General features: G+C 35.5%; 1 protein-coding gene across 1 annotated transcript in view; it reads left to right on the top strand.

The window, feature by feature from the left end:
* LOC129224407 (elongation of very long chain fatty acids protein 7-like) overlaps positions 1–16,713 on the top strand; it is an 88,591-nt gene that overhangs the window by 66,568 nt on the left and 5,310 nt on the right. The window contains exons 5-7 of the mRNA XM_054858856.1: positions 9,174–9,230; positions 13,023–13,128; positions 15,385–15,515. Coding sequence (XP_054714831.1) covers positions 9,174–9,230; positions 13,023–13,128; positions 15,385–15,515 — 294 coding nt within the window. The remainder of the gene's footprint in view (positions 1–9,173; positions 9,231–13,022; positions 13,129–15,384; positions 15,516–16,713) is intronic.

Raw genomic sequence — 16,713 nt, 5'->3', positions numbered from 1 at the left:
TTACTTCATTATAATTTTAACTTCATTATATTTTTTCTGCATAAAATTGATTAAAAATTTAAAACATAATAATACAGTTTCAAATACTTTTGCTGCTTCGGAATTAGTAAAATATGGCCAGTGGAAAAGTGAGAGCGTGTAACGTGCTACGGAGTAGCTTACAGAAATGGTGGCACGTACCTTAACGAAGTCTGCCGACAATATAGAGTCCTGAAAGCAACTTTAAACAGTCGTATGGAAGATAAAAACGGTCTACTGTTACCTCAGTCACGCATTGGAAATTTAGGAAAAAAAGCCCTCCGAAATAGGAATATCATTAGTAAATCATATTTTGAAACTAGAGAAGACGTTTTTTGAATTACTTCCGAAAAACTGGGGAATTGGCTTTTCAAGAATCTCAGAAAAATACCATGTCCCACAGAATTAATTAAGACAAAAAGTGTGTTAGTACTATATTCTCTGGTAGTTTGAGACTTAAGCTTATGATTTCAGTAATGAAATGGTCAATAAGTTCTTTGACATTTTAGAGCGCAAGTACAATCTTGCGTCGAACAAAAAATTTTCAAAATTGATTTAACGAAACTCCCAACAGTTCAAAAGATGCCAAAAAAGATGTTAGCTAAAGAATGGTGTAGTACAGGGTGGGAGAATATCAAGTGCTGAACGAGGTGTGATGACAACAGCTGTGTTCTTGTGTGAGTGCTGAGGTTTTTTTATGTTCCTCTTATCCGAAAGTAAAACATTTTAGAAAACAAACCTCTTTTTCTATAACTTATTGTTATTTGTAGTTTTTATTGGTCGCCTGTTATAAATATCTGTAAGTTACGCATTGATTTTTTAATTTGAGAATGTGGTCCATCGATGGAAACTCGATGGTCCATCCATAGCAAGCAGTTGCCATGAATGAACCACATGCTAAAATATTTATTTTTACTTTTCATTCCTTATTGCGTATATTTTTCATGAAAGTGGATATTATTATTAAAAGAGAAATATATTGCGAAGTTGTTCCTATAATTAACGTAAAATTTGAGTTCGATTTACTTTCTAAACAAATCAAAAACTGTTATGTGGTTCATTGACGGCATCCTTCCCCTACGTAACATCCGAGCAATTAATGAGAAAAAATAAATAAATAAATAAATAAATAAGAAAGTTTTGTGATGGTCAGAAAATAATAAGCTTTTGATTGTTCTTAGATGCATTTGAAATAAATGAAACCTTGCAGCTGGCGGAATGCCTATAATAAGAATATATTTCAGTATGTACGGGAATGTGTTACTATTGCTATGGTCATAAAGAGACTTTCATTAACGCTTGCACTGTTAACGCATCTGCTGGCGAAACACACAATAGACGAAACCTAGCGGTTAAAATGATATCCATCGGAGCATTCTGTTGCTATTGCTGTTTTTTTTTTCTGTCCTCACGCATTTTGTTGTAGTAAAAACGCAATGTGTCACCATTGCAATGGACGCTAACGACTTCCATAAACGATTAAATTGTTAAAATACCTCCTGACAAGACAGGGGATATATGTATCTTAGCTGTTAGTGTGCTATCCATAACAACAATTTATTGTAGTAAGCACTCAAGTGTTGCTTTGGAATTAGGTGCAAAAGACTTTCCTAAAATGCTCATATTGCTAACTTATCTCCTGAAGAGACAGAAGATGGATATGTATCTTAGCTGTTGGTGTGATATCCATATTAACAATCTATTGTAGTATGTACTTTAGTGTTGCTTTGGGATTGGATGCAAAACACTTTCCTGAAATACTCAAATTGCTAACTTATCTCCCGAAGAGACAGAAGATGGATGTATCTTAGCTGTCGGTGTGATATCCATAACAACAATCTATTGTGGTATGTACTCTAGTGTTGCTTTGGGATTGGGTGAAAAAGACTTTCCTGAAATGCTCAATTGCTAACTTATCTCCCGAAGAGACAGAAGATGGGTGCATCGTAGCTCTCGGTGTGATATCCATAACAACAATCTATTTTAGTAAGTACTCTAGTGTTGCTTTGGGATTGGGTGCAAAAGACTTTCTTGAAACGCTCAAATTGCTAACTTATCTCTTGAGAAGACACAGAATAGATGAACCCTAACTGTTGGTGTGATATCCATAACAATTATCTGTTGCAGTAAGTAAGCAAGTGTTACTATTACAATACGTGCAAAAGACCATAACGCTCAAAATGTTCACAGATGTGATTGACGAGACAGTTTCGTGTTCTAGTTGCTGATTGTCTCAATGATCCTATATGAAGCAGAACTAAGGAGAGGAACCACATTGAACGCTCGTGTGGACAAGCGGATCGCGACGAACAAAATTTCTGCTGTTCTGTAACAGGTTTCCCAACTGGGTTTCTCTTTCTCGTACGAAGAAGAGCCCCCACGCAAACACCAAAATTCCATTTTGCTGTCTCTCTTATACAGGCTGGATGTGATCTCCCACATGAAGATACATCACGACTCGGAGGATATTGTCGTCGCTTGGCAAGTTGCGCGTAACAGACATTCGCTACAGTTCTCACCGCATCGTCAGAAGGTCAACAGCGCGGGAATTCGTGCGAGGACTCTAAAGCGCCGTGAGTAATGCCCTAAACGAAATCCATTTTCTAAGAATGTTACTCAATCTATTACGCAAGTTCGCGTGCTTCGAACTGTTTATTGGCAGATACCAAGACCCAGATGACGGAAAGGGGATGATCTGTCCAAGTCTGTCAAATATAGAGGTTCAGAAGCTTTTGTTTTTACAATGGAAGATGCTTTACAGACACTGAAATGTTCGCAGGACGAATTATTAGACTTTACTACTGGTAGGAACCATCAAAAAAAGGTCCCAGTTCATGAAAAGAAGAAAAACTAAGAGCTCTAAATATTTTTGACTTAATTGTCTTTTTTATTGCAGAGAGAAATTCGAGTTTCACAATGTTTATAGCATAACTGCAAATTTGGATCGAATGACGCTGATGGGTTAACCTAGTGTCTCCAAACAAATGCTGAATACAAACACATACATATCTCTCTATAGGAATTCTCATGCTCGCAAGCGCAATGGCGCATCCCTCCCCCCCCCCTTCTCCGAAATTCCACGAAGCTCCCCCCAAAAGTGGAAACTACCCATTAACACCTCCTAAAAAATTTCAACACACCAACTGTGCCGTGATTCTCCCCCCCCCCCAGCTGCTCCCCCTCGTCTCTCTATAACATAAAAATTGAATTGTTTTACTGGTTTTTAACCAGTGCGAACTGCGCACATCAAGTGCATCTAATAAACAGTGTTAAAATATCAAGCAAAGGATCAAATACAAGCTGGAAAAGATCAAATACTATAGTTTCCAATAAACTGAAATACGTTTTTAGTACCACTGTTACGTGAATCTGTTGTACTAATAATCTTGTATTTATTCAACAAATTCATTTATAACCGAAGTAGACGTTCAATGGAGAGGAATACTTTAATGACTGTAGATTTTGGCATAATCACCAGGTTTTGGCAAGTTTTATTCTGGCAATTAAATATAAGTTGACCTAAAGCGGTATAATGTACCTATTGACCTCCGCATTTGTTGCCAGACCCCTTTGATTTATAATTCTGCATGCGGAGAGCCGTCGCCAAGGAGAGGGTCCAGGGGATATAGATACTTTCCGAAATGAGTAAGCAAATTCAAAAAAAAAAAAAAATGTCCATTTTTAGCCTACTTTTCCAGTAAAAATCCTAGAAAGAGGAAAAAAGCCTGAAAGAAGGCTTAATGCATCTTGAAAATATCGCGAAAAACTAAAAAAAAGTCAAAAAGAAAAAAAAATCATAATTAAATAAATATTGAAAAACTAAAAATTGGAAAGTAGGGTATTGAGATGGGGGAAAATGTCTGTCGGTCTGTCTGTCTGCCCCCCCCCCCTCTTCTATAACTTTTGAGTAAATAGTTCGATTCGAACATTTTTTATTATTATTATTTATTTATTTATTTATTCTTTTTTTTTTTTGTTCGAAAGATCTCGGCGATGACACCTCATTCCTATATTTCACTTTTTGATTTGAACTATTTTTCGTTCAGTTTTGAACAATTCAAAAAACTTTACATTAGCTCTAACGGGGAAATTCAAAGCAATTCCGAACTTAGAGGCGAATTTGCTTCAATAGAATTTTTTTAGAAAAAAGCTTTTGATAAAAAATATGTATATGAGTCATTCAACAAAAAAATTAACTTTAGAAAGCAAATATATTTCGATTTTGAAACTTTTCTTTTTTTTTTTCGTTCTTACATGAAAGTGTTATCTACTAGAAGTAACCCTAAACAATGGCCCAGCTAAATTCCAATTATTTTACTCATAAAAAAAAATTTTAAAAAAAAAGCCTTGTTCATAGAAATAAAAAAAAGAACTTTTAAGATTTAAAAATCGAGGCCAATTTAATATCAAAGTAATAATTTTGTTAATTGTGCAGACAATCAGCTATTTTAATGATTAGTGGGTATATAATATTAAGCTCTCTTAATTAAAGTACGGCTTAATAAGTAGTTTCAAAGGTATGTTAAAAATAGTATTTAGTAAATTTGAGGATATACTGGCAATTTATAATTTTGGTAGAATGCCTATTATTGATTTATTTCTCTTCCATCATTTATTTTCACCTTAGAAATAATGACATTGATAAGGTCTGTCGCGGAGGTGAGGAACTTTCCATTAATATAGGCCTAATAGATACATTTTTCAGGGATTTTTTTTTTCTTCGTTGCTACAATCTGCAAATGTTAAGCATATGAAAACATGTTCACTTTTCTTTATATTAATTTACAGTCCTGAAATTCAAGTTCGCGGAAGTGAAAAGTCAGAATAACCACACAAAGTTTTTGAAGCAAAATCTATCTTTTTGTTTTTCAACAAAAATCTCACAACTTCAACTATGGCTGAAAATAAACAAGGGGGCTCGCTTGCATCACGGAAAATAAAATTTGATGTCATTACTTCCACATCTCAACGAGGAATTACATTTTGAGTTTAGGTAACGGAGGTGATAATTTGTTGTGTGACGTGACTTCTTATCCTACTAAAACGAACTTTTTTTTTTTTTTTTTGACTTATCTCGGGCATGTTTAGCAATGATAAACAACCCCCATGAATCCAAATATCTGCAAAAAATCCAAGAACAGCAATGGGTCACTAAGGACCTCGTCCTTCGTAAAACCCAAACAAGATAGAATGTGCTCAGGTGAAACCTCTCCAGCAGAGCACCAGTGACACTCCGGAAAAGTCTTGATGTTCCCAGAGAATCTAAGAGCTTTTGTGTGGCCACTCAGGAATCTCGAATATGTTGTCTGGAGGAGTCTACCCTTGAGTCTAAAGGACTCACCAGGACATTTTGCAAAATACCAGGCGTGTCTGGGAGGTGTTTTAAATTGGCGATTGAGCTCCATTTTTGAAATTGTGGAGATCTCACTGAAAGTAAGATCTCCACAAGGGCTCACACCCTCCGCAGCAGCAGATCTAGCCAAAAAGTCAGCCCTTTCATTACCCTCAACTCCAACGTGGGAAGGGATCCATTGAAAGTGAATTGTATGTCCTGATGAAAGAGTATGTAGTAGACTCAGAATGTCCAGGCTGGTCTTGTCGCCCACATTACTCCAATTAGCGAGGTGCTGAATTGAGGCACGACTGTCAGTCAAAATCCAGATTTCCTGGAAACACTCCTCCCGCTGAACAGCACACTGCAGACCCTTCCTGATAGCAATCAGTTCTGATCTAAATACTGAACAGAAATTCGGGTTTCTGATTTTAAATTCCAAGGCCCCAGAGGGAGTAGGAATGAATACTCCACTGCCCGAAACGCCATCTTCTCCCCTGCTTCCATCTGTATAGATTTTCAAGGAGAAATGTGGTATATTATGTATAGTTTCCAGGGCCATTTGTTTAACTAGGTCCGGTGGATCTGAACTCTTGATCACACTAGTCAGGAACACTAAAACGAACTAAAACACAATATTAAAAAAAAATTAATATACTTAAAAAATTAGTATTTGAGACACTTGTGAAAGGAACAATCAGTAAATAAGTATATACTTTTAATTAAATACTTTTAATTAGTTATTAAGCAACATAAACAGCCACACAAGGTGTGTGACATGCCACGGAGGTGAAAATTCACATGTTGTGAACCAAAAATATACTAAAATAAAAATTATTATTCAAAAATTGCTGGCAGGTTTAAATAGATATATTTTTAATGAAATTAAAAATCATTATTAAAAGAATTGTCCTTTAAAGTTTTTACTGTAAAAGCCGTGTGACAGAAAAGTTACACTTTTTGAAGAATGACCCATATAAGATATCTTTTTGATTTGAACAATTTTCCGTTCAATTTTGAACAGTTCAAATCCCTCAACATTAGCGCCTACGGGGAAACTGAAAGTCAATGTAGATTCCGCACTTGAAGGCGGATTTACTTCAAACAAATTTTGTTGGAAATAGCTCTTGACGACAATCTTCCGACTCCAACTCCGAGAATTTTGAGGGGCACCTGACTCCGACTCCGACTATTGTGCCCGACAATTAATCCGACCCCCCGACTTCGACTCTGACTTCGTAGCTTTGACAAAAATTTATACACGGAGGGAAAATGACTGACTTTGATTCTTGGATATTCGACTCCGACTTCTTTATCTCAAAATGAGATTGACTCCGACTTCAATTCCGCAGCCATGGTTTTAACTGTGAAATATTTATTGTTAATATGACTTGTTTTTATTTCCACTCTAAAGTTTTAATTTAGGTATTCAGTTTTCGGCGGATAAACTCGAAGTCATTAATGTTTCTACATAAAAATATGCGCAAACTTTTTTTTTTTTTGACGATGAAAATTATTTCTTTAAGTTGATATTTTATTGTTTTTATTTATTTTGGTAAGTGCATTAATTCATTTAAAAAAAATATTTTTGGCAACTGGGGAAAAAGAAACGATTTTTTTTTTTTTTTTTTTTTGATGTGATGTATTTATTTTAATGAGCTTATTTTTAATTATTATTTTTGCGTTTTGAGAGCGGTTAAAGAATTTATTTATTTTTTAATGGAAAATAAAAGTGCATTAGCTGCTTTGTTTAAAAGGTGCTGCTATTTTATTTGTTCGTTTATTTATTTATTTATTTTTACGTATCTATTTTTTTAGATGAGTAAGGCATATTTTATTCCTAGAAATCAGCTTAAAGTATTAAAAAATTATGTTTGAAACAATTTGCGATTTTAGCTATTTTTGAGAATATTGATCAGGTACTAGAAAGCAGTATGGATATACGGGAAAGTAGGCTCATTTAGTTCTAGACGGAACTTCTTGTTTATTATAACAAAAGATGTTTAAAAAACCAAAATTATTGGTTTATTAGAGTAGAAGATTTTAAGCAAAATTGGACTTTGGGACACCTATTATTGGGCTTGGGTTTTCTCTCTTTTCAAATTTTATATACAATTGGACCCCCTCCAAAATGAAAACTTGGCTACGCCACTGCGCATATGCCCTTCAGCTTTTTTGAAGCTTAAAAAACGAATTCATGAAAATGGGGTTTTATCTTTTTTTTCCCCCACCTCTGGTCCGTTCTTTGCCGTGGAATACTTACTGAGGTGCCCCTTAGCAGACCCTCTTGAGAGAACCACGACCTAAGCATCAATTTATTTTCTCCATCATTTCGATCTACGAGGTTCATTCAATAATTAAACAGACAAATTGCTGTGGGGAGAAGACGATTAGTTGCACAAGTTTGATGCTTTTGGGATCCTAAATCGGTAACAATGGAATAAGTTCTAATCAGCTAATTGATCAACATTGCTCTGTTTAGAACCTCAAAATAAAGTAAAACAATGTCGGAACTTCTTGAAAATTTTACATTGATTGAACAACGTTCAGTGATTTGTTTTTTTTATTGCTGAAGGTAAAAACCAGATAATGTATACTCTTGAATGACTAAAGTGTATGGTGAAAGTTGTATGAACCGTAGAAATTTTTACAAGTGGCTAGAACTATTCAAAAGCGGTCGAGTATCAGTGTCTGATGAACATATTTTTGCCTATTGAAGTTTCAACTTCCTCGCTTTAAACTTGAATTGTAGCGTATAATTAACTGCCACTACTGTGTGATTCTCCAGCAAGGAAACGCACGTCCTTACGTAGCTCAGTTAACCCGTGAAACCATTGATAAAATACCTCCCTCGGTGGTACTGCCTTATCCCTTTTATAGCTCCGATTTAGCACCCTCTGATTTTTATTTGTTTGGTTACCTGAAAAAGTTCCTGGATAACAAGGATGTAAGAAGTTTGTGGAAAATTGACTCCGACACCAAGACAAAGAGTTCCTTGCAGCCGGTCTAAAAAAAATTGGCACGGATGCTCTAATTTAGAGTTGTATCATGCTTTTAAAGGAACTGATCCTGATGTGGTCAAATTTATAAAAATTCAAAGATCCAAATGGGCTGGCCACGTTATAAGATTAAATAAAGAACGATCAACAAACAACATTTTTTTTGGCTAAACCTGCAGGAGTTAGAACAAGGGGTCGACATAACCTCGGATGGGTTGATTGCCTTGATAAGGATTTTTCTTTCATAAAAGTGAAGAATTGGCAAGCCATGGCCAAAAAAAAAAAAAAAAAAAAAAAAGACGCCTGAAAAAAAAAATTGTTGAGAAGATCAGGGCCCACCCAGGGCTGTCGTGCCACTGAGGAAGGAAGGACCTGAAAAAGTTTCTGGATAACGAGGATGTCAAGAAGTTTGGGAAATTGACTCCAACACCAAGACAAGGAGTTCTTTAAAGCCGGTTAAAAAAAGCTAGACAAGGGCATAAATGTTGATGGGGATTATGTTAGAAAACAGGAGAAGTCTTATTTTGTAGAAATGAACGGTTTTTTCGCCAAGTCAGTTTGTCTCTGTAATTATTGAATGAGCCTCGTAAGTACAATCGATAAGCTCAACGACAGATCAGTTGGAACCAAACTCTATAGGTAAGTTAACGACCACTTGTCACACATCGCTTCATGAATTCTTCTGATTTAACTACATTGCTTTTATTTTCTTCTCAATTTTTAGAATACGAAACGATACAGTCATTTCATAATTGTGTTGAAGCTATGTAAGTCACTTTTCTGAATGTTACTGACTTGATATTCTTTCTTTTTTTTTTATCCAGATGGTCAGTCTAGGATGGTGGTACTTGATGCTGAAAATAGCAGAATTTGCCGACACGGTAACCAATTTTTATATTAACCTCCATCCAAATAACCTTTTTTTTCTTTTTAAAATATTTAAATACAACTCTGAGTCAAAAAAAAAGCCCCTCAAGGACTTAATTTTAACCAGACGTCACAATAAATTCAATTTCGTGTTACAATTGATTTTAACTTGCTAAATCAATTGTGTAAAAAGGAGAAGTGACAAATTTAAAATAGCAATACGAAATGCTCTAATTTCTTCTTTGAAGCTGATTTCATACACTACTGCTCATTAATTTCAATACATTTGCCAAAAAGTAGAAAAGTGTGCACATAGTGTTTTTAATGTGTATGTTTTATGTAATCAGAGCTTTGTTTCGATAAATACAGTTGTAGGATTAATCTTAATCACATTTTGTTGGAATTAATAAATTATTCAGTCTTATTTCGAAAAAAGGAAAAAAAAGTACAGGAAAACGAGGAATAAAGCAATAAAAGAAAATTCTGTAGTCAACGTGTTCCAAATAACGGAAACGAGAGAGTTTTGCAATGGTCCCGTACAGAAGATGCCAATTTTGACTAATTTCATGCCTAATAATGCTTTTCTGCAGCATCTTGTTAGCAGGTTTATTTGTCGGTTTAATAAATTCGAAAACGCCCAAAAATAATAAAATTTTTTGCTCAATATTTTTGACTTTCCTAATTTTTTTTTTACCATTTGTTTTCCATTACTAAGTGAATTCAAAAGTATCGATAGAAACCTTTTGGGCTCATACTTTTTTTTACTAGTCATTTTAAGTTTCTTTTGAAGCTGTTTTGATCAAAAGCAAACTTTATGTTCATTCATCTACCTCAGTTAATTTTACAGCCTATCAAGACAAAATAAAATCCTGCATCATCAGAATAATGCCCTAGTTATGTTTTTATTACTCAATACTATTTATGTGGTGAAAATGCAGAGTTGAAAACAAAACGAATTTATGTGTTTATTTTTCTCCTTTTGGAATCTGGATCGATACGTTTCGCAAAATATTTGTTTCACTATACTATAGTGTAGTGTGCCGATCGGCGCTTTTTCCCCTTCGATTCTTGAAGACAAAATGTATGAAAACCGCTAGAGGGCAGTGCGGTCGAGGTGTACGTTCAATTTCGCGGTGTTTACATTAGTAGACGCGGGATTTTGTTACAATTTAGTTCCGCGTTTCTCTTTTTTACCTTTATTTCGTGAATATTTCATGAAACAGCGTTTAAGGCTTTTAATGGAGGCATCAAAGTTTAATATTAGAAGAAGTAAAGCTTCATCTTGTTTCGTATCAGGGTGCAAAAGTGGATACAAAACATGCAAAGAAAAAGTTTCGCTTTTTAAAGCTCCAGCAGATGAAGAAAAACTAAAGGGGAACTCGTTAATTCCCAGGTTAGATAAAGTTTTTGATAAATATTGCTCAATTTGTGCTCTGCATTTCGAAAAACATTTTATTGAAACGCATTATAAGCATATTATAAATGGTGAGGAAGTTTTAATTCCTCGAGGAAGACCTTTTTTGAAAGATGAGGCCATTCCGACAATTTTCCCAAATCTGCCAACATACTTTACTAAAAAAATACCAAAGCAAAGGTCCATCAGGAATTATGCAGTTAAGAAAAATGTTCCCTGTTTGAAAAAAATAAAACTTGATCTTTCCGCAGATGAAACTGAAATAACCACGTATAAATCTATTATAGATGAAATTGTTCATATTAATTTGCCTAACGAATATTGGGTTTGTATGAAATTTAAAAAATCTCCAAATATTGTAGTTTTTGTATATAATGAAAATTATGTGGAAAATAATATTGACGATAAAAAGATCATTATTGAAGTAGAAGAAAATTTACAAATCAATGCTACTATTTTAGTCAAAGGTGTAAAAGTAGATTATCCTGTTCTTAAATCAGTGTCGGATGTCAGAAAACTTTTTATTGACGTTGATGCTAGAATCGTGTGCAGTGGGATGGGTACATCAGAGGAATTCAAATTTGTGTTGCCTGTAATGAAACGAACTGAATATTTTGCTGATGGTTCATCTTTAAGACACTGTAAATGTCAAGTTTTTGTATTGAGTGAAAAATTAAGTTGTAATTTTTGTAAAAAGAAACGTAAATATTTGTTGACACAGAGAGCTCTGAAAAACAAAAGAAATATAGCAAATTTATAAAGAAGTATGGTTGCGGAAAAATTAAAAACATGCATCAAGTAACTTACCGTCTGAAGAAAAAAATTAATAGATTTATCAAACAAATTAAAAGTTAAAGAAATTAAGAATAAGGCGAAACTTTCGAAACCTTTACAGTTAACTTCGGAAACTGTTTTTAAAATTTAAAAGTAAAAAAAGAACAAAATCGAATTTTCGATAAATCGTTTCGAGGTGCACACCCCCATGCTACAAACTAACTTTGTACTAAATTTCATGAAAATCGGCCGAACGGTATAGGCGCTGTGCGCATCACAGGGATCCAGACAGAATTCCGGACAGAAATCCAGACAAAAATCCAGACAGAAATCCAGACAGAGAGACTCATTTTTATTATTAGTAGAGAAATAAGAGACGCGCTGTTATTGAATACTTAAGGGCCATTCATTAATTACGTAAGGATTATTTTGACAATTTTTGACCCCCCTCCCCCCATGTAAGGGTACGTAAGAATTTTCACCCCCCCCCCCATTTTTATGTAAGATTCCATTTTGTTTTTCAAAATGATAAAATAACAAATCTTGGATCGTTACATCACTGGAATCGTTATTAAACTCACATTATTAAATTAAACCTTTTACGTAAAGAAATAGTTACTGAAAAGAATCTAAACTGAATGTTTTTTCGACTTTTTTTTTTTTTTGATGTAATATTAATTACAAATAAAACATGCCGTACGCAATGCGACTCCTTTATTATATTTTACACTATAAATTCTTTGTAAAACAAATAAAAAAACATCTTATCCTAACACGTTTCTTACCTTCCAGACGCAAATGGAACATAATCTCTGCCAAATCACTTGACCGCGCAATTTCTAATGTGAAATATCGACTTGGAAAATATTATGTAAGAATGAGTTTGACCCTCCCCCCAAGTAAGGGTACGTAGAGGCTTTTCCAACCCCCCTCCCCATCGGGACCCTTACGTATTTAATGAATGGGCCCTTACAGTCTACTATTTTCATTGAAGTAAGGTAGTTTTATAATAAGGTAATAAGGTAATTTTATATGCTTCAAAAAATAAACGAACACCCATGTAACAATTAGCACTTATTACAGAATTTGTCTTATGCGCAAAAATAAGTTTAATCCGAAAAACGGGGCTTTTAAACTGCGAAATCAGCATGCAATCGCTGATTTAAAACGAGTCTGATTGAGGAGCATAACGTACTACTCGAGTGTAGCGCCACCTGGTTATTCCTCAGATCTGACCTCACTTTTTCCCCGCCGATCGGCACACTACTCTTTCTAGGCACTATAACTATACTAGAGAAATCTGTGAATACCATTTTAATTCCTAAACATTTATTTCGTTCACAATATAATCGTAGGGATGAAACAAAACGCAAAAAATAAATTAACTAATTTAAAAAAAAAAAAAGCCGTGGTTCTACCACACTTCCATAAGAGATTGTAGAATTGTGGAAATTTGATGATATAATCCCTCCAAAGTGTAAATACTACACTTAGATGATTAATCCTTGTTCGTAATTTTTTTATTACATATAAAAACAACAATTATTGATAACACTTATTAGTTACCAACGATAATGAAACATCTACTGAAAATAATATCTCCTTTCATTCCTTAAAGGTGTTCTTCGTCCTGCGCAAGAAGTTCGATCACATCTCAGCCCTTCACGTCATTCATCATTCTCTCGTAGCGTGGGGTGTATGGATTGGCATCAAATTTGGCGCGGGTAAGTGAAACGTCTTCTAATATTTAGTACTTGCTCGTTTAATAGAATTTCTGTTTAAAAGGGTGCTTTGGAACACTTGAAACCAAGCCAATATTTTTGACCAGAAACTTCATGTCTCATAACCCAACTATAGTTGGGGCAAACCTGACCTGGCGGCGTTATACGTATGGTTTAAGCTCTTCGTAGCCTTAATAAATCTGCAAAGTTAGCTTTGCCTTAACTATAGGTTATTTTCAACTACATAGACTTCGTTTTCAGCGGAAAAATTCAGAACAACAGGTAGTTGACTCGTCATTACTACATTTGGTGTGCAGCCCCATGTGTTGGTGACAATCTGTTTGACCCCAACACAAACATCGGGGATAATGCACTTGATATCGAATATATCGATATCTGGAACAAGAACAACCACTGTCAGATTTTGACCGAATTCAGTGTTTGATAGCTAAAACAATCAATGTTACTTGAAATTGGAGTATAATTTGAATATTTTAAAATCATATTTACATCTTTGTTTAGCTTGATGAGACAATAATCTCTTTGGGTTCGAATTTCGACGTGAATGTTAGGAAGAAGCAGAAATATGTAAAAAAAACTTTACGATCACTTTACTCAAAAAAATTGATATTCTTAACACTGTTGTTCTTGCTACAAAATACAGAACAGATGTTTCGACGTATTTATTGCTAGTGGTACCCGCACGGCTTTGCCTATAGTTGAAAATTAAAAGGTCATTCAGTTCGCCTGTATATTTACAAATAATGGATGACGAATTTCTCGCCAATTTGCTATGTTCATTTGCTCGACAATGTTACAGCTCCACGTTACGATAGTTTCGTCATTTAAATCTTCCACGTTGTGATAATTTGCTCGGTAAAGTTTTCTTAAAATTTATAATAGAAAAAGAACAAAATCGAATTTTCGAAAAATCGCTTCGAGCACACCCCCATGCTACAAACTAACTTTGTGCCAAATTTCATGAAAATCGGCCCAATGGTCTAGGCTCTATGCACATCACAGAGATCCAGACAGACTTTCAGCTTTATTATTAGTAAAGATAAAGCATAGCAATGCAAATTTAAATTATAGGCAAAGGGTACCCTCTCAGCACATATTTTAGGGGAAAAAAACAACAAAAACCAAGATGAATCTTTAAGTTCGTTATGTTTCTGAAAGTCGAGGGAAAAGGGAACTACCTCTTTCTGATTCCCCAAATGATTTGTCACTTTTGAAGTCGGAAAGACATCAAGACATCAGCGGCTTTGGCGCCAGAAGCTTGGCAATGCTAAAAGATTTATCAAAATCTTTCCTTTTTTTTTTTTTCTTTTTTTTTCCTTTTTGAATTCTCCATTGGCATTACTGTCTACCCACGGTTGCTATGGAATTGACCAACTTCCAGATAAGATCAGTCTAATTGACCAATGGCGTTGATCTGACTGAGGGAGAAAAGTAAAAATTTGATGCTCGTGTTTCGTTCATTTGAATGTGACACTGCGTAATTTAGAGGCTACCACATTGCTGCGAAAGCTGGCATCCCTGAAAAGTAATAGATATGTTTATTTCTGCCTGCAAACCGGATGTGTGCTTTTCCGTCTCATCAGTGTTCAGAGTGCACTCGTGTCCCTTTTTTCTCTCGTTTCTCTTTCATTGTTTATGAGCAGAGGCGGCGTTTGTAACTGAAAAGTGAGGGGGGGGGGCAAAAAAAAAGACAACTAAAAGCCATAGCACTTTCAGCGACAAAAAGAAAAAATAAATAAATAAAAATAAAAACACGAGGGGAATTAAGTACAAAATTTTGCTAGGGCTGGTTTTGAGAGCTGATGATTGGTAATTGATGTAAATCTAACAACTTAACTCACGTTTTTCTGAAGATTTTGATGAATTTTGCACACAATAACTTTCCCTGAAGAAATACTTAGGCATGAATTAGACTTACATTATTTACCCCAAAGTATTTTGAGATGTCACAAACGCTTGGTAATAATTTCATTGAACAGGTATGACTTGTTTTTAAGTAAAACAATTGATTTAGTAATATTTAAACAGTGAATACATAGACTAAAAGTTACTGCTTGTGCTAAATAATGTTTCATAAACAGATACACAAAGTAAAACAAATTATTATGTTCTGAAATTTCGACATTTCTGCTTTTTTTCCTAAATTTTAGCTTTGGTTTCTAAATTGAAAAAAAAAAAGAACCATAAAAAGTGGGGCCACTGTTTGTGAGTAAAACTGCTAATTATTTCTGTATTCAGGTGGCAGCAACGCCTTCTTCCCGTTCCTGAACTGTTTCGTGCACACTCTCATGTACTCATATTATTGCATGGCAGCGCTGGGGATGAAGAAACACCTGTGGTGGAAGAAACACCTGACTATCCTGCAAATGGTAAGATGCGATTATGAAATTACGGAGGTTCACGTCAGATACGGGACGGGGCGTGCACAGAAGTTTTGGGGCCCGTCACAAATGACTTTTCCGGGCCCCTCTTCACATTGCTTACCCCTATACTTCACGCATAGTTTTAAAAATATTGGGCCCCCATCAGGCTCGGGCCAAGGCTAACAACTGTCCCTCCCCCCCCCCCCCCCTGTGCACGCCCCTGGATATGGAGCTCTGAAATCGACCATTTAATCAACCCACTATTTCGCAAGTTTACTTTCATCTATAAAATGTTTTATGTACAGGTATTAAGTATCATGAAATCAACTGGAAAAATAATGAAAGACGTCGTGAAAAGTTTGTTTTGCATGAAAAAATTTAGCGTTTCCAAAAAAAGGGGAAGGGGCGATGATTTTCAAATGTTAAGTGAAATTGCAAAGGAGCCGTGGTGACCTGTTCGGTAAGGCATTGGACTTGGGACCGGAGAGTCTCTGGTTCGACCTCGCTAGTCGAAAATCCACCGTCGTCATTAATGGTGACTGGGCGACGTTAAATATGCTCGTGGTCACAATGACCTCCAAGTGAAACGATACCTCTGAAGGTGCCAGACCAGAAAGTTATTCGACTCCTGGCCTGGTTCTAAATTCTCTAACTATCTATAAATGGCACCACCATCTATTGTGTTGTCATCTGAAGGCAAGGCGCATGGCACGCAGTCCTTCATAGTTTGAGGGCCAGAGGTCCCTTTGATAGTTGAAATTGCAAAGCACGTTTAAGCTGTTTGAACTGTATCATAATGATTTCCAAATGAGCATAGTGACGCGCTTTAAGATGTATTTTTTCCCTCTCGGCGATTTATTCAAATCTGAACTTAAAAAAAAAAAAAAAAAAAAATCTAATTTGAATTCCGAAACTTTGAATTCAAATTATGTTTTTCGCAATCACGAGTTGCGACAAGACTCTACTGGTTAGAGTTATTGTTTCTAGAAATGGCTCCCCCGCCCAAGCATGTCCCTCCTCCTGGGTGCTTACGTGTATATAGTTGTGTGCGTGTGTGTGTAGGCTTACGAGTGTGCACTTAGGCGTGTGTATGTGTGTAAAGGCGTGCGCGCGTAGGCGACTGTGTATGAGCATGCGTGTGTAGGACATGGCCCACCGCCCAGCAAAAGTGGATTCCGGTGGACAGTGCTCAGGACCAGCCGCG

This window comes from Uloborus diversus, chromosome 6 (assembly GCF_026930045.1).
Source record: "Uloborus diversus isolate 005 chromosome 6, Udiv.v.3.1, whole genome shotgun sequence".
In the NCBI taxonomy this organism is placed as follows: Eukaryota; Metazoa; Arthropoda; class Arachnida; order Araneae; family Uloboridae; genus Uloborus; species Uloborus diversus.
Note: the sequence above shows the minus strand (reverse complement) of the source record. Positions and strands in the feature narration are given on the sequence as shown.